Here is a 26,021-nt window from a genome sequence, read left to right on the forward strand (position 1 = left end):
ACAAATAACATTCCCAAAGTATTAGCTAGAAGAGAGTGTCTTCCCAAAAGACCTCATTGAAGGAAGTCATAAGATTTTGGTTCATATCATTTTAAAAATCACCTCCCTCTCCTAAGATACCTCATTCATATACACCTACCTATGCATACTATGTGAACATGTATATGTGCCTGGTACGCTTTGAACCAGCATCTGGGAAGCTGTTACCCAAAGATGATCCAAAGGAACAGTTTTCAGTGTTCTGAGATAGTGAAATTCACACATTTCTCTCAAGTGACTTTGCATATGGGCACATTCAGAGTGAAGGAGAAGGGTGGAAACTAATGCTTGCCTCACCTAGTGTCCCCCCATCAGACAGCATATGAACTCTTGACACTGTCACCCAAGTTGTTCCCCTGGGGTACTCTGTATGGCGGGCTCTACAAAGGAAGTGCTAGCATTCTTGTGTTCTGGAACATCTCTGCATGGATAACTCACACCCCAAACACGCCCCATTCCCACCAGGACCTGTTCAACTACCTGGGACACGGACACAAGACTTGTGCTGCCATTCAGTTCACATCCTGTCCACATGAAGCCCAGATGCTCCGTTGTCATCATATAGAACCACACAAAGCATTAAGAAAGCAAAATGGGCCAGGCGGTGGTGGTGCACGTCTTTAATCCCAGCACTCAGGAGTCAGAGGCAGGAGGATCTCTGTGAGTTTGAGGCCACCTGGTCTACAAGAGCTAGTTCCAGGACAGCCTCCAAAGCCACAGAGAAACCATGTCTCAGAAAAAAGGAGGAGGAGGAAGAGGAAGAGGAAGAGGAGGAGGCCTCACATGCAAACAGAAAATGACAGACAGTGGTTTCCATTAGAGGGGTGGAGGGTGAGGCGGAACAGTGCGTAAAGGTACTTGATGCCAAATCTGATGACTTGAGTTTAGTCCCCAGGACTCACCTTGTAAGAGAGAACTGACTCTTGAAAGTTGTCCCCTGCCTTTAATCCCAGCACTCAGGAGGCAGAGGCAGACAGATCTCTGTGAGTTTGAGGCCAGCCTAGTCTACAGAGTGAGTTCCAGGACAGCCTCCAAAAACAATATGGAGAAACCCTGTCTCGGAAAAAAAGAAAGAAAGAAAGAAAGTTGTCCCCTGACCTCCACATACATGCCATGACTAGTCATTTCAGTTTGAGGGACTCTCCCCCCCATTCAGATGTTGGAGTTTGAGCTGCAACCCGCCCCCAGCCTTATCCCTGGGGATGGGCCTCTGGGGGTAGCAAGCACCCCACCTTGACCTACAGAGGCAGCTCGTAGCACTGTGCTCCCCTCCATGTCTTCGGGGCCCAGATGCTGCCATGCCAGCCATATGTGGTGTGGTCATATGTTCATTTCTCAGGACTAGGGGTTGAGCATGCATGTGTTGGGCAGTATGCTACAGCAAAGTCATGGGAAGCACTTGACCCTGGCAGTCATGAGGATTCTCTGGTCGATTATACACCAGTGTGGAAGGAGCTGAATAGTTCTTGAGAAATTTTAATAGGAAAATCACATTGCCTGCCCTGCCCTGCAGGGACATACAGACCTTCAGTCCAGGTTTGTTGCATGAATGCAGGGGACTCCGGCAGCTGGCTCCAGGACACAGGTCTGCATCCAACCTCTGGACACGAGGTGCTGACCTCTTCACATAGACACCCTTGCACTTCTAGAAGTGACCCCATTTTCCTGAACAGCCTGCAGATGAGATGCACTTACCCACACCAAATCCATGCCAGATGTGCCTGTGATGGGCCAGCCTTACCCAGGGATAAGCAGACAAAACCCCGGGGATGGAGAGGCAGCATCCCCCGCTACTCAGGCTCCCTGTCGGCTTCACACGGGAAGGTATCTACCCACCTAACTGGCCCCAGCACCCCCACAGGGGTACGCAACAAGCATATACAAACTGGTGGCAAAGATGGTCCACAGACGAGACACGGGCACCATGGCAGGCAACAGCCAAGCCACCTGGAATGCTACAGAGCAGGCAGCCCCTGTGAGCAGCAGCCGTACTTTAAATAGATGTAAAGAGACACCCGCGGAGCTCAGAATTACTGAGGCACAAGGTTTCCCAGAGAGCTTGTGACATAAATCATAGTTCCCGGTGCCCAGACAAAGGCACCATCATGGCATCAGGCAGACAAGGAGCAGCCATTGGAGCCCGGCTCACTGTGCCGCTCTGAAAACCAAGCGGTGCTAGGCTGTGGAGACACTGCGTCCATCCACGAGGCCAGGGCCTTCTGCCCTGCTGATCCCTCGTTCACACCAGAGGCGGAGGGGCAGACCCAGGGCAAATGCAAGCAGAGGCTGGCAGCCAGGGTTCAGTCCTAGAAGCTGTAAAGACAGAGTAGGGCCAGCTCTGGGGCAAGGGACTGACTCTCTGTGGAGTAGGGAGCCCCAGAAATGTGGGCCCAGCTGTGGTTTGGGATAGAGGCTTTCCTGACTTTCTCCTCAAATTCATGACTCTCTGTTGGAGCCCATTTTTCTTTGTCCACATCTTTCAAGAGAATGTTGGGGCCGCAGAGAGACTAGGAGGGCCTGAAGCCCGAGCCGCCTCTAGGGAGGACATGACCTGCCCTTCAGAACCACATCCTTTGATTCATACTCTTTCCCTCTCTCTCTTTTTCTTTGTGTTCACCTGGAAATGCCAGTGGGACCAAGTGGTCAACTGTATTTGTCCCATGATGTCACTGACCCACTCCAGAGCCCTTTGCATTTCGTCCCTTCCTGTTGTGCTCTTTCTCTGAACCAGCCCTGTTTTGATTGAAGCAAGATGTGCTACCCGGGGAGGGGCCGGCCACCTGCAAGGGTTATGAGGAATTGAGCTGCAGGCCTACCAGTGACTCCCGGAAGTGTAAGGACAGGGCCAGCCATGATTCCCCTAGCTGCTTCATTGCTGCCGGTCCCCCTTGCCCATCCATCATGTGCTCACCCATGTATTCATTTAACAACCACGCTTAGGGGCTGGAGAGATGGCTTGAAGGGTAAAAGCACATACTGCTCTTGCAGAGGACCTGAGGCAGAAGCAGGTGGATATCTTTGAGTTCGAGGCCAGCCTGGTCTACAGAGCTGGTACCATGACAGGCTCCAACACAGAGAAACCCTGTCTCAAACAATAATAATAAATTTTAAGATGTTGTGGTCCTCCATTGGGGACAGGAGCACACAGACTTTTGCCCTTGTGAGCAACCTGACTTGGGGATAAGACAATCATACTCGCTGAGACCTGCCACGGAACTACCTGACTTTGCAAGTGTCAAATTGGGTCTTGGCCTTGACTGACTGTGTGTATTACTTTTTTCATTGCTGTAATGAAATATCTGACCAAGCAAATTAAGAAAGACAGATCTAGCCAGGGAGTGGTGGCACACACCTTTAATCCTAGCACTCCAGGGGCAGAGGCAGTCACATCTCTGTGATTTTGAGGCAAGCTTGGTGAATTCCAGGACAGCCAGGACTGTTACACAGAGAAATCTGTCTTGAGAGAGAGAGAGAGAGTTACATTGGCTCACGATTTGTGGGTACAGAGTGTCATGGTGGGGGACCCACAGCATCAGGAGTGCGGTGCAGCTGGTCACATCGCTCTGAAGTCAGGGAGCAGACAAAGCTGGGCGCTGGTGCTTGGAGAAATCTGTCATACTGGGCCCAGGCCCACAGGAGAGCTGCCCACATTTACAGTGGGCCTTCCTGTCTCGTTTACCCCAGCCTGGAAACTCCTTCACAGACACTAAGATCCCTGTCCTAGATGATTCTAGATCCTGTCAAGTTGACAGTCAAAATTAAGCATCACACTGGGGTATCGGAAACCTCAAACAGGCACTGAGCACACCCAGATCCGAGGGCCAAAGCCTAGGAGGGCCATGTGACAGACAGCAGGCACAGGACGGGCAGATGCCCTGGGACAGAGCAGGCGTGGAATGTGTGCCTCTGGGGAAAATGACCATGGTGGCCGAGAGGAAACAGCAAGCCCCACACCCACACCCACACTTACACCCACACTTACACCCACACCCACACCCACACTTACACCCACACTTACACCCACACTTACACCCACACTTACACCCACACCCACACCCACACTTACACCCACACCCACACCCACACCCACACTTACACCCACACCCACACCCACACTTACACCCACACTTACACCCACACTTACACCCACACTTACACCCACACTTACACCCACACTTACACCCACACTTACACCCACACCCACACCCACACCCACACTTACACCCACACTTACACCCACACCCACACTTACACCCACACCCACACTTACACCCACACTTACACCCACACTTACACCCACACTTACACCCACACTTACACCCACACTTACACCCACACCCACACTTACACCCACACTTACACCCACACTTACACCCACACCCACACCCACACTTACACCCACACTTACACCCACACTTACACCCACACCCACACCCACACTTACACCCACACCCACACCCACACTTACACCCACACTTACACCCACATTTACACCCACACCCACACCCACACTTACACCCACACTTACACCCACACCCACACTTACACCCACACTTACACCCACACCCACACCCACACCCACACTTACACCCACACTTACACCCACACCCACACTTACACCCACACTTACACCCACACCCACACCCACACCCACACCCACACCCACACTTACACCCACACTTACACCCACACTTACACCCACACCCACACCCACACTTACACCCACACTTACACCCACACTTACACCCACACCCACACCCACACTTACACCCACACCCACACCCACACTTACACCCACACCCACACCCACACCCACACCCACACCCACACCCACACTTACACCCACACTTACACCCACACCCACACCCACACCCACACTTACACCCACACTTACACCCACACCCACACCCACACCCACACTTACACCCACACTTACACCCACACTTACACCCACACTTACACCCACACTTACACCCACACCCACACCCACACCCACACTTACACCCACACTTACACCCACACTTACACCCACACTTACACCCACACCCTCACCCACACCCACACTTACACCCACACTTACACCCACACTTACACCCACACCCACACCCACACTTACACCCACACTTACACCCACACTTACACCCACACCCACACCCACACTTACACCCACACTTACACCCCTACTCATGCTGAAACGGCTGAGCAGGACTTATGAAGGCCTGGGCCTTTTGCCTAAGGACAATCATCATTTTAAGTGAAGGAGGTGACATTAACAAAAATCTGTGTGTTGAAATGAACCTGCCTGAGTGTGAAGAAGAAACTGGAGGAGAGAGCAGAAGGGAACCACTGGGTGCTGTGAAAATTCACATCAGGAAGACAGGGAGCTGGAAATGCAAAGGAAGATTCCAGAAACAACTGCAGATCCCAAGTCTTGCCTCAGCCACTCCTGGATGTTGATGCTGCTGGAACCACAGCCGCCTGATTTCTTGTTTTGTGCCTAATTGCAGAATTAGGCAAAGTGACTTCAGCTACTCACCGCAATTTCACCAGATTTGAGCAAGAGATTGCAGAACCGTGGTCAAAACGCAGGCCCGGTTTCCCTGGCTGCCCGCTGTGCAGCAGTGTCTCCAGGGGAGGAGGGATGGGAGCCATCAGGAAGCTTTTCTCTGTTTTCCTACCCTTCTTTTATTTCTCCATCTACATATAAAGCAATGTGCCTGTGTGATTTTTCCCCTTAATTTTCTTTCTGCCGCCTCATTAGCTGAAGAGCGTGCGCTTGGACACTAATGACATCAACGTGTCAGAGTAATGTGGCAGCCGCCTCTCGGCAGACAGCAAGGAGGCAGCGGAGATTTTTAAACTGTGTTGGCGTAAAAATAATGAAGGCAGCCAGCTGCCTGGCAAACACGAGGGGCACGGTGCTGAGGGGCTGGGGAGGGGCGGGGAGCCCCAGAGAGGTGGAACAGAGGGAGAGACAGAAAATGAATTCCTGGAGACAGGCAATAAGACTTTGTCACAGTCTATGACCCTGGGGTGGGGGAGGGGCCGGCTCTAGGGGAGGGCAGCTCTTTTCTACCCTAGGTGGGGGAGGTCTGAGTTGCATGCAGTCAGTCCCTGGGAGCCATTTAACGTTTGCAGGGAAGGAGCAGGGTTGGGGGGAAGGGTAGCATGGCCTTAGGAAACAGAAAGTACCAGAGTACACCTGGGAAGCTGGAGACTGTCTGGGGGCTAGCTTGCCCAGCAGAGAAGAGGGTGAATGAGTAAGAGGTGATGACCCAGGACCAGGACTGAGGACAACAGAAATGTCAACAAGTAAAGGGCATCTTGGAGGGGACAAGGACATGCCGGGCTAGACGAGGCAGGGAGGTGCTCCCGGCTCAGAGCCTGGCAGCTGCGGCTCACTCCGTTCTGTCTCCTTTTCCGAAAACGGCCTAAGCTTGACTTGGCGATGGTCATTTCATTGGAAGAAATGGACCAGAGATAGCATATTCTGATGATGCAATATGGAGCATGAGAGACGGCTCTGTGGGTCAAGGTGCTCGCCCACAACCCTGACAACCTGAGTTCAAGACCCGCGTGGTGGAGAGAGAACAGGCTATGTCAGGTTGTCTACAGACCTCCACACACACGCCTGACACACGGGGATACACAAAATAAACGGTAGAGTTACAATGTCAATATGATGGCCAGTCTAGAAAAAGCAGTGGTTCCTGTCTTCTTAAAGATGTCTTTGGGAACAGAAGCAAGAGAAGAAAGGAAGGGAGCAGGAAAGGAAGTCTAGCATGGTGGCCTCTCAATTAGCGTCCATCCGTGGTAGGGCTGTGAGTGTTTAGGCTGCACATGTTCAGACAGCCAGGCAGACCTCGCCAGGAACATTGGGCAGCCATCTGGAGTGCCAGGAGCACTAGCTCTACAGTCCCGAGAGAGAACCTGGAGCTGGCGTGATGGCACAGTGCTAGGAGCGCTTGCTCTGCAGTCATGAGGATCTGAGTTTGAGTCTTCAGAGCCTACATAAAAATAGCCAGACACAGCTGCATGCAGCCCGTAACCCCAGCACTGGAGATGGGAATGGAGGCAAGCAGATCCCTAGACTACCCTGAGTAGCCAAGCTGTAGGAGGAAGTCTGATGCCGCCATTAAACATGTGACTTATTAGAGGCGCATACAGATGAGGTAATAAAAGGGCGGTTTACCACACCGCTAACCACACCCACTTTAGGCAGGACTAAAGACGTATACGGCTGGACGTAAAGACATATACGTACGTAGGCGGAACTACGTCACTAGCCAGGCCCACTTTTGGGCATGGCTAGGGGGCGTTACGGGGGGAAGGTATAAAAGACAGCACACAGGAAGTCTCGGTCTCTTTTCCTGGAGTTCGGCTTCCGGCTCGGCAGAGGAAACGGCTTCGTCCATTGAAGCCTACACCAAGCCAACCCACACTGTATGCTTCCCGTTGAGTGAGACCATGTCCCAAGGCAGTAACTCAAGATTGAGCCGAGGAAGACACCAAATATGCTATGCCGGCCTCTGCATGCTCAGGCACAGACATGAACACATGTACTCTTGTGCATGGGACACACACACACTCCATGGGTTCCCGAGGTCAGGTAACAGCAGAAAAGAGAAAAAGTACGGCATCTGAGAAGTAGGGAAGAGGTGTGTCTCAGCAGACGACCTAGAAGAAGAGCTGAGTGAAGACAGCTTCTGGGGTCTGGGCGACAGACGCCGAGAGGAGCCGGCAGAAGGACATGAAGAGAAACATGCAGCAAGCAGGGCTTCCGCACAGACTGAAGTCGGGATGCTGTTCACACTGCTGTGTGTTCTCGCTTCCCTCCCTGCTGCGCCTGATTCTGCTCCGTATCCCGAGTGGCCAGAGAGAGGCCTAGCCAGTCTGTGCTCCATGGATAAGGAGGAGGGAAAAGAAGCCAGGTTTCCTCCCCTCTTGCTTACCTCCCGCACCCAACCCACACCATCTTGTCTCCTCCTGACTCAGAGGCCACTTCCTGGTGCGAGACCTCTGTCACCCTACCGCTGCCGTTGACTTGGCGACAGGCTTCCTGGACAGTCATGGTCTCTGGACAATAAATATCACCTCGTCAGTTCCATCCCAAGGCACATCAGGTGGAAGCAGAGAACTCGGAAAGAGCAGGCTCAAAGAACAGACTGTAAAGCCAACCAATAGATGGTGATGTTATTCAAGATGAGCCTAGGACAATGGGATCGGGAGCCATAACCAAAGACTTAACAGAAGAAAACTCCACTGTATTAACAGTCTTAACTTTTAATTCGAAGTTAAATGAGTGTTCTTGACAAGGGCATGACAGAAAACATATCTATGACATTCTAGCAAAACTGCCCTTAAAATACTTGAAAAAAAACTTACTACCTATCCAGTCAGACAAGAGGTTATTTCTAAGGGTATAAAATTCAGGCTAGATTCAGATTTCTCAGCTACAATATCAGCAACAGACAAAGAAATATCCTCTACGTGTATTTTTGAGACAAGATCCCATGTAGCCAAGGCGGGCCTTGAACTTGCTGATAGTTAAGGACAACCTTGAACCTCCTGTCTCCATCTCAGAAGCACTGGGAATATGAGAGCATTCCCCCACACCAGAGTGTTATGTGTACGAAAGCACGCTACCAAACTAAGCTAAATCCTCAGCCTTCGTCAGCAGTTGAAAAGTGGCATTAATTAGGGGGTGAAGAAACACACCCACACAGCAGATTCATGGAGGAAAAGACCCTGTGCAAAGCATAAGGGGGTGCTAGGGAAGCTGAAAACCCCTTAATATGTTTGTAACGTTTGGGCACTAGAATATTAGTCTGAGCCAAGATGGGTTTCGTTTGATGCCAAAAGAAAGAAGACATTTTCAGATACGAACAGCTTAGAAAACATCTCCTTTGATCCTTTTTTAAATAACAAGAAAGTATTTCTGTTCAATTATTTATTCCGCAGATATGTATGAGCAACAGTCAGGTACCGGCAAGATGCTGGGTACCATGGAAAAATGGGTGAGCAGATCAGAGAGCATCATCCCCCCTCAAGGAGTCTGCAGCCAAACAGGCAGAAAGATATTATCAGCCATGGGCATAATAAGCCAGTGACATGAGAAGGCCCGGGAGATGTCATCCTGAACACCACAGAGTGTGTCTCCTCAGAACAGTGTCATGTGTCAGGAGATTGCAGAGAACTACCCAGGGAGCATACGCACCATCGTGGACAGGGAGGAGATGCAAAGCAGGGGAGGTCAAGAAGGTCTTCAGAAGCAAACATTAAGCGAGGCTTAACATGCCTGGAACCTCGTGTGCAGGAAGCTGAGGCAAGGATGGCAAGCTGGAGATCAGCCTAGGATAGACAAGATCTTCTCTCAAAGCAAAAGAGGAAATTAGGAGAGTTGCAAGGGCCAGCAAGATGCCTTGTAGACAAAGGCTCTTGCCAACAAGCCTGGTGACCTGAGTTCAATCCCCGAGACACGCTAAGGTGGAAGGAGAAACTGACTTGCGGCAGATTGTCTTTGGACCTCCACTCACGCTCACTGCTGACATATATACACACACATACATACACAAGAATAGCCACAGATATTTTTAATAAAGAGAATTGCGTATGATATTTTTAAATAATAACCCTCAGCCTCAGAGTTAGTAACAAGGGTGACATTAGCTGAAGCTGGACAAGCAGGTGTTGGCAAATGTCCCTGCAGCAGGGTCTTCGGTATGAGGCTGTGCTCACCAATCTTGGGCTAGCATGTAGCTCCGCAAACCCTTCCCACAGGACTTCCTGACCTTATATTGTTGTTACTAAGGTTGGTGACCTCATTTTTATCCTGATGCTTTTCATGGGGGAAAGAAGCAGAGTGAGAAGGCAGGCGTGGATTTGGTGTGGGGAGCTAAGGTTGCCGGCCTTTGAATGAAAACTTCAGAGAAATGAGGACATCAAGTGTGCAGAGGTCTGGGGATGAGCAGTCGGTCTGTGGCCCGAGACTGGAGAAGCCCGAGCTGCATGTAGAATAGCAGGGGACCACGGTGGATGAAGGTGTTCAGAGATGACGAGGGTGGGAGCTGGAAATGGCTCCAGGGGACACTGTTGTGTGTTGGGGAAGTCCTGTGTATATGTCAATAAAGCACTGTTGGCCAGTAGGGAACCAAGATAGGTGGGACTAGGAATCCAGGAGGACTCTGGGTAGGAGAAACACAGAAAGTCGAGATGTAACGCCATGGGGTAGGAAGCCCGGAAACTTCTCCGGTAAGAGACATACTTAGATTAACAATTATGGGGTAATTACTTAAGTCAGAGCTAGCCAGTAAGAAACAAGCAAGGCCAACAGCTTCATAATTAATATAGCCTCCTGTGTGTTCATTTGGGACTGATGCAGCTCTGGAACCAGGCTGGCGGGAAGGCTTCCCTTTACAGTTGTGACTTTGGCCATTGGTGATGTCTGCAGAGCAATGACTTCACTTGACTGATGTTCCATTAAACCCTCCTCACTGCCACGAGGAAGAGAATGGGAGAGGAGGAGGCAAGCTGGAGTCCTGACACAGTGACCCACACGAGGCTAGTGTGGTACCCTGATTCAGGATGGACCTGGAAGGCAGAGCTGTGGGGGCTTCTTCATAGACTGGGTGTAGAGGAGGGTTCCATTAAACCCTCCTCACTGCCACGAGGAAGAGAATGGGAGAGGAGGAGGCAAGCTGGAGTCCTGACACAGTGACCCACACTGAGGCTAGTGTGGTACCCTGATTCAGGATGGACCTGGAAGGCAGAGCTGTGGGGGCTTCTTCATAGACTGGGTGTAGAGCATGAAAGAAATGGAAATCAAAGATGGAACCAAGGCTTCCAGCCGGAGAGTCACAAAGACAGATGTGCTGCCGTCATCTAAGATGGCCAAGGACAAGGCCAGGGCAGCAGGTGTGTGACCCAGGAAACTAAGAGCTCAGTGCACCTGGTCTAGGAGGGACAAAGAGGGCATCTGAAAGAAACCGTTGGATATCTAAGCCCAGAGTTCAAGCGAGTCAAAAAGCCTGGAGACCAGTGGCATGGAGATGGTATCAAAGGCCAAGAAACTGGATGAGAGACGAGAAAGAGATGGGGACAGGAATGAAGAGGGGGACATCCCTCTCTGAAAAAAAAGTGAGAAAACAGCCCAGGAGACTAAGAGAGCCACCAAGAGGTTGGAAACCATGAAAAAAGTTTTCTTTCCCTGCAGACGGCCACCCTGAGTGTGGACCTCTGAGGACTGCCTCTCCCTGGACTCGTGGAAACATGATCTCTTCGAAACTCTTCTCACCACTCATTTCCGAATGAAATCAGTCCCTGGTCTCCTCCACTCAGCTGCCTCAGACACCCCTGTGCTGGGTTATAGAACAGCGGGGGAGGGGGCCTGGGAGTGGGGGAAGGTGCTTCTTACAGGGTGTGGTGATACCCTTCATCCTTGCCCTGCCTGTGACTTTTCACATCTCCTCACTAAACTTCTCTAAAGTGGAGATTGTTTACCAAGAAAATGTAGGTTATTTTGACCCCAAAAAAGTTTCTTAAAAATGTGCTGGTAGCCATAGAAGAAATTAACACCTGCAACTAAGTACGAAGCTTTGACGATGCCAAAGGCAACCGTTGTCACCTGATTGGTGTAGTGTGCCAGCATGACCTTTGCCTGCCATGAGGCCTGGATTTGAGTCCTTAAAAAATACTTTGAATGAGACTGGGTGTGGCAGAGGCAGGAGAATCTCTGTGAGTTCGAGGCCAGCCTAGACTACAGAGTGAGTTCCAGGATAGCTAGGGCTGTAGAGAGAAATGCCAACTCTAAAAAAAATCAAACACAAACAAAAAACTTTAAACAATTATTATGTCTTCTTAATTCCAACAATTGTCTACTTTTTAAGTTCTTCCCAATAACTAAGAGAATTGAAATTTTATATTTTAAGAAGTTAAAATAAGGGCTGAAGGGCTGGAGAGATGGCTCAGAGGTTAAGATCACTGGTTGTTCTTCCAAAGGTCCTGAGTTCAATTCCCAGCAACCACATGGTGGCCCAAAACCATCTGTAGTGAAATCTGGCAGCCCTTCTGGATTGTAGGCATATATGCAGACAGAACACTATATAATAAATAAATAAATAAATCTTTAAAAAAAGAAGAAGAAGGGCTGGAGAGATGACACAGCAGTGAAGAGCACTAGCTGCTCTTTCAGAGGACCCAGGTTCAATTCCCAACACCCACACGGCAGCTCACAGTTATCTGTAATTCCTTCTGGGGAATCCCACACCCTCACACAATATACATGCAGGCAAAACACCAATGTATGTAAAATAAACAAATCATTTTTAAAAGGTTTTAACAGAAAATACAGGTATTGAGGATTACATAATAAGATGTTATCTCCAAAACCAAACAAAAATTAGGAATAAGATGATTATGCCAACTATCAACGTTGTAATACAAAACATAAGACTATAGCCAATGTAATAAGATTTTTAAGGTAAGAAATATTAACATCAGAAATGAAAGAAGAGTAGCTGCAAAAATGTTTATCTACCCAGAAAGTAGTGCTTGCTATTCTTCAAGAGGACCCAGGTTCCGTTCCCAGCACCCACACTGGGCTTCCTCTCAACACCCGTAACTCCAGCTCCAGGCAATCAGATGCACTCTTCTGGCTTCCTCAAACAGGCTCATGGGGCATAGTAACTCATCCCATCCAAGTACACACACATATACATAGTAATAAATCTGTTTGGGTTTTTGTTTTGTTGTGACTTTTTTTTGAGACTTTTATGTAACCCCGGCTCTCCTGGCACTCACTCCGGGGGCCAGGCTTACCTAGATCTCATGGAGATCCTCCTGCCTCTGCCTCTCAAGTGCTGTAATTAAAGGTGTGAGCCACCAGCACCTGAGTAAAACACGCACATACTCCCACACAGATAGACACATGGTCAAAATAAAACTAAATATTTCAAAGGAAACAAAAAAATCATTGCTTTCTGTGGGAATTGTGAAATAAAATGCAAAGGCCATACCAAGTGGAAAGTCAACAGCAAAACAATCTTTCCCCTCTATTCTTACTTCACACACACACACACACGCACACACACACACACACACACACACACACTGTGGGAAATTGGGAACACAATCCTCAGGCCACACTGCCCACTGAACTGCTTTCATTTGCTCTGAGCAGCTCAGCAGAGGCAGGGGCTGTCACCCATAAGTATCCTCAGCCCACCCCTGCCCCTAAACCACCTGACCACTAAGCCCCAGCCCTAACAGCAGAGATAGTCATCCAGAGGATGTGGGCCTCCCGGTCCTGGTGGGGTCGCTCACTGGAAACACTGGGTCTGGCATCATCACTCTGTGAAGTGTGCCTTGGGCCTCTGAGGTCAGAGAACCAGGAGTGGCAGACGTGAAGTGTTGGAACATGCCTGCATCTCCAGCCGTTCTCCCCTGGGATCTCAAGCCTGCCACCCGGCATCATGCCTCCCTACTTCCCTCCAGGTGCTGAGGGCCTGTGCACAGGTGCCAGCCGTCATTGAAGTTCTGTTCAACTCCTACAGTCAGCTCCGTGTTTCTGAGTCCTGGCAGGAGGTGATTCCTGAAGAGGTTTACCAGGTGAGAAGCCGCCTCTCCCCTTTCCCCGATGCTCCAGAACTCAGTCCCTCTCACTTCTCTGTCTCTAGTTTTACACTCAAACGCAGGAAGTAAAAATCCAAAGAAGGAAGACAGAACAGGTGAGCGGTGATCTGTGGGCATCACCCCTATAGCGTCAACCAACCATAGGTCAAAACTATCGGGTGTACATTGGATCCCCCAAAATACACAGACCTTCATCGCTTGTCATTATTCTCTAAACATCACAGCATAGAACCACCGCTCTAGGTAGCATTTACGTTGTTGCATTATGGATAATCTAGAGGTGCTTGAGAGCAAACGGGAGGCATGTGTATGTTTCGCACAAACAGGAGGCTGCTTTGCATAAGAGGCTGGCCCATCTGTGGATTTTGGTACCCTCAGAGATTATGGAACCAGTCCTCTGTGTTCACCAAGGGACAGTCGTGAAGCAGTATTGGACATGAGGAGCAAACGACCACCCCGTGATGGCTTTAACAGTGCTGGGGCTTAGGAAGCCGGCATGAGAAAGGAGGGAGGCAAGGAAGCTGCAGGTTCCTGCTCCTTTTCCAGGCACGCCCCCCTGGCCATGCACAGCAGATGCAGATTGTGACATGTGACCTGCACTACTGCGAGCACTACATACATCCACACGTGACAGGGTCCACAGGTGACCGTTGATCACAAAGAGGGAGAAGGCCCCCTTCCAGATGCTCCCAGAGAATCCTCCGGGGTCTCACTGTGTGTGTTACTGAATGACTTATACAGCCATGAGATGCTGGGCTTCGGCGGGGCGCCTGAGCCCACTGCTGCAGACAGATCGCTTGTCTGGCCGGCTTCGGATTGATGGGGCCACCCCTGGAGCCCTAGGGCTGCTGTGCCAAGGGCAGGGCAGAAAGGGCTTGCGGGACGTCATGCCCACCGTGTGTGTCCCTCTGACATAATGGGAGCTTCACTTTGGAAAACCATGTCAACCCTCTGAGTGGAGGCCAGATCTCAGGTGACAGCGTTTTCCCTCTGCGGTATCTGCCTGGCACCTGTGAGCCACAGGATGGCATGCGTTAGCAGTGCTCCTGCGAGGCAGGATGTTTGTTAGTTGCAGACACTGGCTCACTCTGCCTCTCTTTTCTAGATGCACGAGCGCTTCTACAGGTCTCTCTTCGCCTCGGCACACTCCCCACGCTGCCTGCAGCACCTTTGCCGCGTTACCATCCGAAAACTCTTAGGCAAGAAGTGCTTTCGCCTTGTGCCCCAGCTACCCTTACCCGAGACCCTGCAAGGTTACCTGCTCTTGGAGCCAGAGGGTGTTTTGCACTGACAGTACAGCCTTGGAGCCTAGGTTCTTCTCTGCGTCTTTGTCTTTCTGCAGAGGAGGCCATATGTGAGGGACAGCACTGGGGAGGGGTTGCACATCCAGCCCCCTCCAGCCCCCAAGTGACCAAGGGAGGCACAGATCCACAATCCTCAAGTTTACCTTGAAATGGAATTAGAAATAAAACCCCTCTCTGTTATCAGAGCTGGAGAGATGACTCAGCAGTTAAGACCTGGGTTCAATTCCCAGCACTCACCTAGTTGCTCACAATCCTCCATAACTCCAGTTCCAGGGAATCTACCGCCCTCTTCTGACCTCCGTGGACACTGAATGCACATAAATGCATTCAGGCAAAACATTCACACATCTAAAGTAAATAAATGTAATTTCTTTTTAAATCCTGTCTCTTGGTTGTTTGTGAGGAACACATGGTCAGTAACTCAGCAGTTGCTGTCGGAAAGTGCTCAAAACCAAAGTCAGACTAAGATGTTAGTGGTTTCCAAGGTGTATCTCCAGCGCCTGTGGGTCAGCAGCATGGGCACTTCCTCCCTGGGCTTGGAGGAAAGGCTGCCCACCCCTCCTGGAACCAGCCAATTGAGGGGAGCTGTGCCCAGAACACAGGAGCCCCGTGCTAGGACACCGGCTCCAGGATCAGGTGTACCTTTTTGGGGCCCATTGTGCTTGCAAATACATGAGAACCGGGCACTCTCAGGACTCTGGAGGATGGCAAGCAAGACCTTTATTGTTTAGGAGTCTTCTGCCTGAAACCCTCTTTCAATCCTTGTTGATCAGCTCTAGTGAATGACGCCGGAAGCCAGATGCCAGGAAAGCACATGGACTGAGAGCCACCTGAGCGCAGCCTGGGTGTCACACAGCAAGAGATGTCCAAACATCAAGGCCTGAACTCTCTTTGCTCTACATTCTTTAACATAAGGTGCTTTGCTGACCCTAAGAGACAACCCAACCCTGGAAAGCCAATCCCTAGAAAGAAGAAGAAACTCCCTGCTGACCATGCTTGTCCTGCGTAAACAAGTCATCCCAGAGCCCACATGTGGCCACTTCCTTTGTTAGACTCCCAGTCAGACTGCTCTGCCCTGACCTCTCCAGCAACCAGATACCTAGAAAGAAATGTTGGCCAGGCGATAGTAGTACAGTCAGCATTCGGGACACATAGACAGGTGCATCTCTGAATTCAAGGCCAGCCTGGTCTACAGAGTGAGTTGCAGGACAGTCAGAGTTACACAGAGAAACCCTGTCTCAAAAAAAGAAAGAAAAGGAAGGAAGGAAGGAGAGAGAGAGAGAGAGAAGAGAGAGAGAGAGAGAGAGAGAGAGAGAGAGAGAGAGAGAGAGAGAGAGAGAGAGAGAGAGAGAAGCTCTGCCCTTGAGGGCTTGAGGGAGAGGCAACTATGGCAAGTAATAGAGGACTGTTTGCCTTCCTTGGTTACCCCCATCTCCCACCGCCTGACGCAGCCTGAGGCCTCCTGGCTGGTCCCTGTGGCATGATGAGCTCTTCCTTCTTGGAATGGTGAAGACTGAACTGTCTACTCACAGCAATGATGTCTACGCGAGGGCGATACCACTGAACCATAGCCAGCATTTTAAAGCAAGAACTCTTCATGACCATCTTCTAAAAATAAGCAGAGTGGCCCCTTTTCTTTCTAATGACAGCCAAAACGAGATGCTACTGAGAGGTGAATCTAGAGAGGGCGGAGCACACGCGCCTATTGTTACAACGCCTGAAGGGAGTTCAGACACCCACAAACACCTGCAACATGAGGAGTCTTGGGAAAGACTACAAGCGGGGACCAAGTAGGATCCTCCTGCTGAGGGTGGCTGTCACAAAGGAGACAGCAGGCATGAGGCACAGTGGGTAGCCATGTCTCATCACACTGGCTCTTCCAAGGGAGTGGCAAGACTGCACCTTCCAGCTCCTTTGGCTGACCTGTCCTCATGCTGCCCTCGGAGAAGGTCAGTTGGCCTATCCAGCAAAAGGGTGACTAAACACTGCTTCAAGACTGTCTCCCAGGAAGATGGCTCTCCACCAGCCCGCCTACCTGGACTTCCCGACGTCTCCACTGTGTGTGCAAAAGGAAAACTCCAGCAAAGGCAAGCGTGTACTTAAGTGCAGAGCACGGTGGAGGGAGAGTGATGTATCCTCTCCAAGGGAAGGGTCCCACACACTGGCAGCTGCAAGTAGGTAGCTCTGGAGAGATTTGGGGACAGACAGACCAGGAGACCTTGGCCTGTGCCTCCAAGAGATCTGAACTTCACTGAATGGAAAACCAGAGAGTGGGCTAGGAACTGCAGTTCTGAGAGGAACTGGGAAGGCTGCTTTGCCCTGGAATGGAATACGGTACACTGGATAACGGCGAACATCCCATGGTGACAGCCACAGTAGATGAATTCTGAGTCAGGCACCCTCACGCATCAGCAAGAGCAGTTATCTCAAAGAAGTAGACTGCAGTTTGCTTACTGGCACCCCTCTTGCTAGGTTAGAGATGGTGACATGGTCCATGGAGGTTTAGAATCTCACAGTCTGTGTGTTCTGAACGTTTGGAATTCTCCACTCATCTGTGACACTTCACTGCCGGTACTAAGTCTCCCTGAGGCCCAGAATCTAGCCTAGAGAAAGAACCCGATGGGTGCTTCCGGCTGTTTGTACAGATAGTAGGAGGAAGCCGAGAAAAAGGCAAAACACCAGCAAGTGACTTGGAAGCCCAGGCCGCGTTAAATTCGGACAAAGTATGTGCTTATTCTCTGTGGCCATATTCTCAGCCACCCTCTCCTTTCCAAATGACCTGAGAAAAATGCTCCAGGTGTATCCCTCAACTATCAGGGTACCCTTTCCCCACCCCCCACCCCTCACAATTTCTCCTGTTGCTGTGATCAAATACCTTGCAAGAAGCAATTTAAGGGATAAAAGGGCTTCTTTGACTCCCATTTGGAGGGGGTACATTCCACCACGGAGGGCGGGGCTGGGGGAGGTGTTCACACCTCATCCACACTGGGGAAGCAGAGAGGTGGATGCTGGTGCCCAACTCACCTGCTGCTTTTCACTGATCCAGGACCCCAGCCCAGGGGATGGTGCCGCTCACATTTAGCCTGAGGCTTCCCACCTCAACTCAATCCAGAAATCCCTCACAGACACACCTAGTTGATTCTAGATCTTGTCGGGTTGACAATACCTGGCAGTGGGTTGGCTCAGACAGCGGCTCTGCCTCGAGTTTCTGTTTGACTAAGAAATCTTCGACTCGCTTCCCACAACACACAAGGCTACCGGCTGTTCCGTGCCCTCACAAATATTTGCTATTTTCAGCTGGGTTCCAGCGTGCGTTTTGTTTTATCTCTCTACTGACATTTGTCCACTTATTTAACTGAGCTTCTTGCGAGTCTGCTGGAGGCAGAGCCTGGGCTCGGATGCATTATCAGCCACACACTCATTGTTTGCCCTGCTTCCCGTGGACCTGGTAGCTAAATAAAGCAGGGTAACATCCCAGATTAGTAGTTCTCAACCTCTTTGGGGGTCAAACAACCCTTTTGCAGCAGTCACCTAAGACCTTCAGAAAACAGATATTTATGATTCCTAACAGGAGCAAAGTTACAGTTATGAAGTAGCAATGAAAATTTTATGATTGGGGTCACCACAACACAAGGAACTGTATTAAAGGGTCACAGCATAAGGAAGGTTGAGAACCACTGTCCTAGATTTTCTGAAGCCACTGGGGCAGGGCAAGAGGAGCTTGGGGAGGAACGACTGCTTCCAGCCACCTCCCTCTTCCTTTCTGTTGAGTGAGGGCTACCACATTCCTGGTGTGCAGGCACTTGGATGCATGACCCGAAACCAAACCATCCTTGTTGGCATGGGCCATGTGTAGCAGTAACACCGATAAACTGACCCTCCAGACAACCAGGAGCTTTCCACTCTGCCCTCTGACCTTTCCAGAGCATGATGTCACAGCTTCAAGACGATGGACATAGCCTGTGAACCACCCAGGTTCTCCTGGGTGTCATGACACACAAATGATGTCCTGAGTGAATACTATAACTGTGTGAGTCCCTAACAGCTACGTGGCTGTTTGGCACTAAGCCAATCACCATGTAAAATGGAATTCATCCATGGTCTTCCAGAGTTTAACGATTGCTAGGAATTTGCTTTGTTTTAGCAAAACAGAACTGATAGGATTTTTTCTGATGGCTATTACAAGAAAGAAAAGGAAGTGGGACTATCAATTACTTAAGATAAACTTCCAAAACCACGCTCCTCTGAGACTAAACTAGTTCAACTTGCTGTTTCTCCAGCAGATAAGAAACACCCTGATTTTTTTCTTATCAAGTCGTTCCTTCTTTCCCTTCTGTTACAGTTCTCATTCAGCGTATTTTTCCTAGAGTCTAGAGCAATTCTATATGCTTAACATTAGAGCAATTCTATATGCTTAACATTTATGTTTTTTATTTTATTTCAAATGACTTATTTTATCTTCTAATTATATGTATGTATGTATGTATGTATGCATGTAGCATGAAAAATAAATGACCCAGAGACTGATACTGGGCTTCAAGCTTCAAACTGAAAATCAGAAAGGCAAAGTAGCGGGCCACTAGCTATTACCACTACCTCAGGCTGAATGGGCTGATCCTGCTGCCTCTCCTCAGTGTTGCTGGAAAATCCTGAGACTAAATGTCTTCCTATCCTCAGTGTGGCTGGAGAACGAATGCCTGATACTGAGACCCTGCTCCTGTCTTATATACCTCCCTAATGCTGGGATTAAAGGCGTGTGATCCCAGATTCTGAGATCATCTTTGAGTGAGCTGTTTCTCTTTAGGACTGGATCAGTCTTGTGCAGATCTGGGTGACCTTGGACTCACAGAGATCCATCTACCTTTTAATCCTGAGTCCTAGAATCAAAGGTGTGTACCACCTCCTAACTTCTAGCTGTTAGGATTAAAGGTGTGTGCCTGGGGTCTATGGCTTGTGGTTGACTTTGCTTTCTGAATCCTCGGGCAAGTTTTAATAAATCATAAATAATATGTCACCACATATATGTGTGTGCTGGTGCTAGGGCTGGTGGGCCACCAGAGTTGTCATCACAGCATCAGTTTCGAGCTGCCTGATACGGCTGCTGAAAAGTGAACTTGGATCCTCTGCAAGAGCCGTGCATGCTTTTAACCAATGAGTCAGCTCTCTCTGGAGCTCCTTAGCATTGACTCCGTGGCATATTTCCTGGGTTTCAAACCCACATGGAAACGAGCGCTCCTTTCACCTGCTACTTGTATAAAAAAGAGGGGAAAGGCACGTCTCCCTCCTCCTGCCATCAAGCGTGTCTGGTTACTGCTCGTAATCCGACCACACTGAAGTCAGAAACACACCGCCATCAACCCTGAGGAGGTGGGTTCCCTAGACAGAGGGAAATGGTCACAGCTGGACCTCGACACAGCCCAGAGGCCAGGGACAGTCAGTATGTGAGTAGGCGCTATGAGACATGTTCATTTGAAATTCTGGGTGCACCACTGGGCATCTTGGTAGAGTGTGTGCGTCAGTTTAATTTGAAGTCGGGTAATAATCACGGATGCCGTGTGATTTGAAGAAAAATGAAAAGTGTGGGCTCTCTGGTTATGAGGGGGCCTGCTAATCTCAGCGACTGTGTATAATCACATTTCCAGTCTCTGAGTTAGCCCTCAGGCCCACGCTGACAGGCGGGTTGCTGAACTTGTGCAGAGAACACTTATCCACCACAGGAATCACCATTATACACAGGCTTGGAGAACCATCCAGTTGGCTCCAGTCACCCAGCCTCCCCAGTTCACCAGGGGCACGTAACAAGTTGTTCAGTCCCTAGAATCTGGTATGCCAAGTGGCTTTGAGCTCTTAAAGTCTGCTCCCAAGACCACGTGATAGGCCTCTTTTATCCCATTGTTCCAAGGACATATTGGGGGTGGACTCAGGGGTTAAGCAGTGCTGTTCTGCAGAGGACCTGAGTTCAGTCCCCAGCAGCCTTGTCTGCACTTTCAACTGCCCATACCCCAAGGTACCCCAGGTTCTCTTCTGAGCATCCACAGGCATCTGTACTCACACGTGCACAGACACCCACACTTACACATAATTAAAAGTAAAATCTTTTTAAAAAGCAAATTATTCCACCTGGGCGGTGGTGGTGAACACCTTTAATCCCACGAAGGTGGCTCCTGAGGTCAAGGCCAGTCTGGTCTAGAGAGAATTCCAGGACATCCAGGACTACACAGAGAAACTCTGTCTCGAGAAACCAAAAGAAATAAAAAGTAAAAATAAATAAGCGTATTCCTTTTGGAAAATCTTCCATGTGTAGCTGCAAAATCCAGGTATTTCCATTCTTAACACCAATGCCTAAGCATCGTTTACCAGTATCAAAATATTCTAGTCAACACACCATCTTAACACCAATGCTTAAGCATTGTTTACCAGTATCAAAATATTCTAGTCAACACACCATCTTAACACCAATGCTAAAGCATCGTTTACCAGTATCAAAATATTCTGCAAACTCTAGGATTGGTCATGAATGTTCTTTCTGTGATGACATAAACATTCAATTGTTTTAATAAATTGCTACAATAAGCCTGAGATAAATCTGAAGCCCCCTGAAAGACTAGAGGTGGAGAAGTCCTTCTCGTCCAGTCCTGCAGGTGGCGCCATTAGCAAACTCTCTCACCCTGGCCCTCAGGCCTGCTCTGCCCACAGTTAAAACAGGAAGAAAACACCAAGGGGCCCACCTGCTAAAGGGAAGCGAGCACGGGAAAACGACAGATCTATAAATACCCTATAGAATCGCGGGGTGTAGTTAAAAAAATCAGTAGTTAAAGTATTGATTGTGGAGTTGCTTGCTCCCTTTGTACTAAATATGCACATTGTACAGGCGAGGTGTTTATAAATAAATGATTTTCAGTTGACTTTTTTATGGTACCATAATGACAGCCCGATCCTCATTTGTGTGTTAAACGTGCGCTTTAGCAAAACTATACCATTGCAATATGTAAGTGGCTGGGCTTGCAGCCTCCATGTAATCTCCCAGATCGTGTTTCTGCTGTCCTAAAACTGTTTGCTTAATCACTCCAATAAAAAGAGTAGATTCCTTTGTAATGCAATTTGTAAGCAGTAAACAGGATTGAGGACGCAATATTGCTGTTGAGTGCGTTTAATGCAGGGTTTTAATTTGGTGTGTAATTATTCATTTGGTAGGCTTTTTTTTTTTTAATCCTCTTCAGATTTCCTTTCCCCTGTTCTGAAGAAAAGTTGGCGAGCCTGGAAAACGGGGTTTCCGTGGATCTGATGTACGCCGGAGTTTGCTGCAGTTCTTACCAAGAGAACATTCGTTTTAATCTGCTAAAGACAGGAGGTCACATTAACGAGTAATACAGACACATAAAAATGTGATTACGGCTTCTAAACAGAACGCAGTAGGCTTCTAGTTAACACAATGAGATTTCTAGGAAGTGATGCATAAGTTCCTCAAAAATGACACATTTCTCACGTTCTATTCCAATTAAATTACTGAGGCAGCTAACAGCAATGAGCACAAAACTCGGGGATAAAATGAGGGGTATCTTCTTGTAACTGTATCTCTGTGAAAGTATATTTTTATGAGAAGCAGTTAATACTAAGCTATTATTTTTCAACTGCGCTGGAAGGGATGTCTTGAGCCTTTCTTGCCGCTGAAGAGCCTCCTCCTTTGTCTCCCGGGTTTGCTAATAGGAACAGAGAATGGCTCGGCTGGGTACCGCCCCCACCGGAGCCCTCGTAGTGAAAAGAAACTAGGCTGTGTTGGGGTGTGGGGGGGTCCCAGTGTCAGTCCCCAGAGCCGTTCAGAGGCCTGCGTCCGTGGGACTCAGGCCTCTGAGAGCTCCAGACACTGCCCGCGGTGCCGGCTGAGACTGGAAAAGCGTAGTTTGCACCCACTCGTGGTCCGCGAACACGCGGGGAACGCTCTGCTCGCGCATCCCAGGCATCGCGTCCTTGAGCGCCCCAGGCCGCGTGGGGGGGCTTCACCTCCCAACACTGGGAGGAGGGGTTCTTCCGAAGCCTGCAGAGCCCCCGCTGTAGGGCCTGGGGTGCAGGGGTCCAGCCCACCGTCCGGTAGTCCGGATCTGTGGGTGGGGTGTCCCAGCTCGCCCAGGCCTCGGGAACCCGGCGTCGGAAGACAAAAGGACGCCGCGATGCTTGCGACTGCGGAGGATGACAGCGAGCTTCGCGCTGGGGTTGGGAAGAGCTCCGAGCACAGCGGCGGCGGAGCCACCCCAAACCGAAATGCGATTTGAAGTCCTAATGAACTTGATTGCGTGAACATTTATAATCCCCCATGGCCCTAAATGAAATCAGATATAATCAGAAGATACGGGGAAGGGAGTGTTTACAGCCGACGCCGGGCGGCCGCGGGACGGGGAGATGCGGCCCCGGTATTGATGTCGAAAATGATGGATAACGCGGGAATGGCAAATATACTATTTGTCTAATGGCTCGGCAATTAAATTCCCCTGTAAATGACCCATGCCTCATTTCATCCTAATCTATGGAATTTTGATTGAATTCGTCAGCTCTAATTGAAAAATACTGCACTTTAATGCCTGCATTGCAGTTTCGGGACGAGAGTGGTTTTAATGAGACGGTGCCCCTCTGACCCGGGAATATTCCAGACTTTTATTCGGAATTTAAAGCCAGAAGATTGCTCAACTGAGCCCTGTGATTTCCTCTCTGCTATCCACGTCCATCCATCTCCAGATGCGATTTAATAAACGCACTTGAGGATGGATGTGTCCCCGACCCTCGCTCCCCTTGTGGCACCCAGTGGGGGGAGGCGCCCTCTCCTCGGGATACGTGCTGGTCAGGGCCAGAGGCCTCACTGGGGGAGGGGTGAGCCCCTCCAACCAGACACAGTGCCTTTTTTGAAGTCAAATCCAGGTGCCCTACCTGGAGGAGGAGGTCCCGCTGCTAGCGACTCCCCCCGCCCCGCGAGACAGACTAGGCCCCAAAGCGCTTTATATGCAAATGGCGAGGCAAAGCCATCCCTGAAAAATTAGCTACTTGCTGAAGCATATTTACTAGATTGAAATGAGTTAAAGAGAAACATTTTACGTCGTGTAAACGAGATAATTGAGCCACATTAAAACTGGAATGTTTGCTCCTTTCCAAAAAAAAAAAAAAAAAAAAAAGGAGAAAGAAAGAGAAGAAAAGCCAAGGAGGAAAGCAGAGGTAAATGTTCCTGTGGAAACGAAGCCTGAGTTGTTCAGAGACCTGAGTGCCCAGCATGGGGGCCTCGCCTCTCGCCTTCCTCCCCTAGACTCCCTGAGGGCTGATTCCTACCGCGGCAGGTAGAGGGCGCAGGCGAGCCAGAATGGCTAAGGGAGAAAAGTGGCCTCGGTCATCTTGGGTCCTTCCAAGGTACTCCGGCCCTGGCCCTGCTCCCCTCCTCCTCAGGCTTTTGAAAGTGGGAAGGTGGCATTGAGGTGGTGGCCCTGGGAGACCGAGTGTGGAGCACAGCAGGAGTCCAAAGTGCACGGGGTGCCGTCCCCTACCGCTAGGAGGGAAGCGTTGGAGGTTTAGCACCTTTAGAGTTTGCAGATCTGTTATTTTAAGCTTATGCCGGGAAGGCAGCGACTTGCGCTCAGAGGAAGCTAGGCTTAGGACGAGAGCAGACAGCAGGGGCCGCTCCCGGGACTGGTAAGACCTCTGTGCCCAAGTCTCCACCCGAGGATGCGCCTGCCCAGGGGCGGAGCTTCGGGACCTTTCCCCCACCATTCACCCCCTCCCTCGCTGGAGGCGTCGTGGGTGGTTAAATACCGTGCTGCATCCTGGACCATTTGGTGGCCTGTGATACTTTTTTTAAGACCATGAGAAATTGCCCCCACACTGACTTGGGGAGCACCCAGCACTCCGCAAATCCCGTCCCGGCGTAGGACACACTATTAGCTATGCTCACCAGCAGCCGCTGTGGCCAGGCTCCTAGCCAACGCGCAGGATAGACGCAGTACAGTGCGCACGACAACCCGTGACCCAACAACTGTACTAATTATCCCCCTCTAGTGACTCAGTCAAGGGGCTGGTGAGAGAGCAAGCTGGAATTTCGGCCCATTACGCAGGTGGAACCGCAGAGGCTGGGTGAGGTCAGCTGTCCATCCAGGATGTACGGGCCCAGACGACAGAAGTTTTTCATCTATCTGACTCCCAAAACCTGCCCAAGGAGAACCTTGCACGGCATTTACAGGGAGTCAAAGTGGGTTTTCTACCGGCACATCCGAAATCCGACGTTTCTTACGTTTGTGCAGAGATGGAGGGTTTTTTACACAGGTTTCCCTTGTGGCCTAGACATTTAGAGTAAAAAGAAATTGAGACTATTTTCCTTGTGCAACTGTAGACATAAAGGAACCGACGCCTCTGCCTTTGTGGTCCAGGGTTCTTCGGCTTCCTGGAACCACAAAACCCCAACAGCTCTAGAGCAGATGCCATTACTTATGTAGTCCATAGGGGGCGCTCTGCAGCCCAGTGATTCTCCATCAAATGCTGGTGTTTTTGCAGCCGAGATGGATGGTCTCAGTTCGATTACCCGGACCCATAGGCGTCGTCTAAAGTCTGCACGCAAACTAACTAAATAAATGTAAAGTAAGTGCTCACTGCCCTCTCATTAATTCATTAAAATCTGTAACACATATTCGAGTCCTGTTTGTAGATATGAAATAGCCTCAAGATGATTAAAATTAAAATATCCACTGCGGGGGAAAGAGAGATCGCTCACCGGTTGAGAACACTGACTGCTCTTCCAGAGGGCACAGGTTCCATTCCCAGCACCCAGGTGACAACTCACAGCCACCTGCAACTCCGGTTCCATGAGATCTGACACCCTCTTCTGGACTCTGAGGGGACCAGGCACACTCTGGGGGCACAGATATCCTTGCAGTCAAGACAGCCATATACATAAAATAAATAAGATACAGAATGTAAAGCTGACATATACAATAAATTTTCAGCTCACTCTATATGAAATAAATGATAATATCCAAATAGTTTTACAATATGCTGAATTAAGTTCCTTTGGTGGACACG

The 26,021-nt window shown here is 49.8% G+C and overlaps 1 protein-coding gene and 1 long non-coding RNA gene across 4 annotated transcripts in view; one reads left to right on the forward strand and one right to left on the reverse strand.

The window, feature by feature from the left end:
- Positions 1 to 15,250, forward strand: part of Asb18 (ankyrin repeat and SOCS box containing 18) — a 61,056-nt gene extending 45,806 nt beyond the window's left edge. For both annotated transcript variants that reach the window (XM_040753053.1, XM_021234188.2), the window contains 2 exons: positions 13,531 to 13,644; positions 14,774 to 15,250. In XM_040753053.1, coding sequence (XP_040608987.1) covers positions 13,531 to 13,644; positions 14,774 to 14,959 — 300 coding nt within the window. In that variant the 3' untranslated portion in view covers positions 14,960 to 15,250. The remainder of the gene's footprint in view (positions 1 to 13,530; positions 13,645 to 14,773) is intronic.
- Positions 15,251 to 22,157: 6,907 nt separating this feature from the next.
- Positions 22,158 to 24,896, reverse strand: LOC121142612. 2 transcript variants are annotated; one of them, XR_005879635.1, is made up of 3 exons: positions 24,762 to 24,896; positions 24,285 to 24,498; positions 22,158 to 22,307 (listed from the first exon to the last, which is right to left on the reverse strand). It is a non-coding gene; the product is annotated as an uncharacterized LOC121142612 (long non-coding RNA). The 2 variants fall into 2 exon arrangements; XR_005879636.1 differs by having other exon boundaries at positions 22,158 to 22,310.
- Positions 24,897 to 26,021: the final 1,125 nt, after the last annotated feature.

The sequence above is a fragment of the Mesocricetus auratus genome, unplaced genomic scaffold, assembly GCF_017639785.1.
Source record: "Mesocricetus auratus isolate SY011 unplaced genomic scaffold, BCM_Maur_2.0 Super-Scaffold_100010, whole genome shotgun sequence".
NCBI classification, from domain to species: Eukaryota; Metazoa; Chordata; class Mammalia; order Rodentia; family Cricetidae; genus Mesocricetus; species Mesocricetus auratus.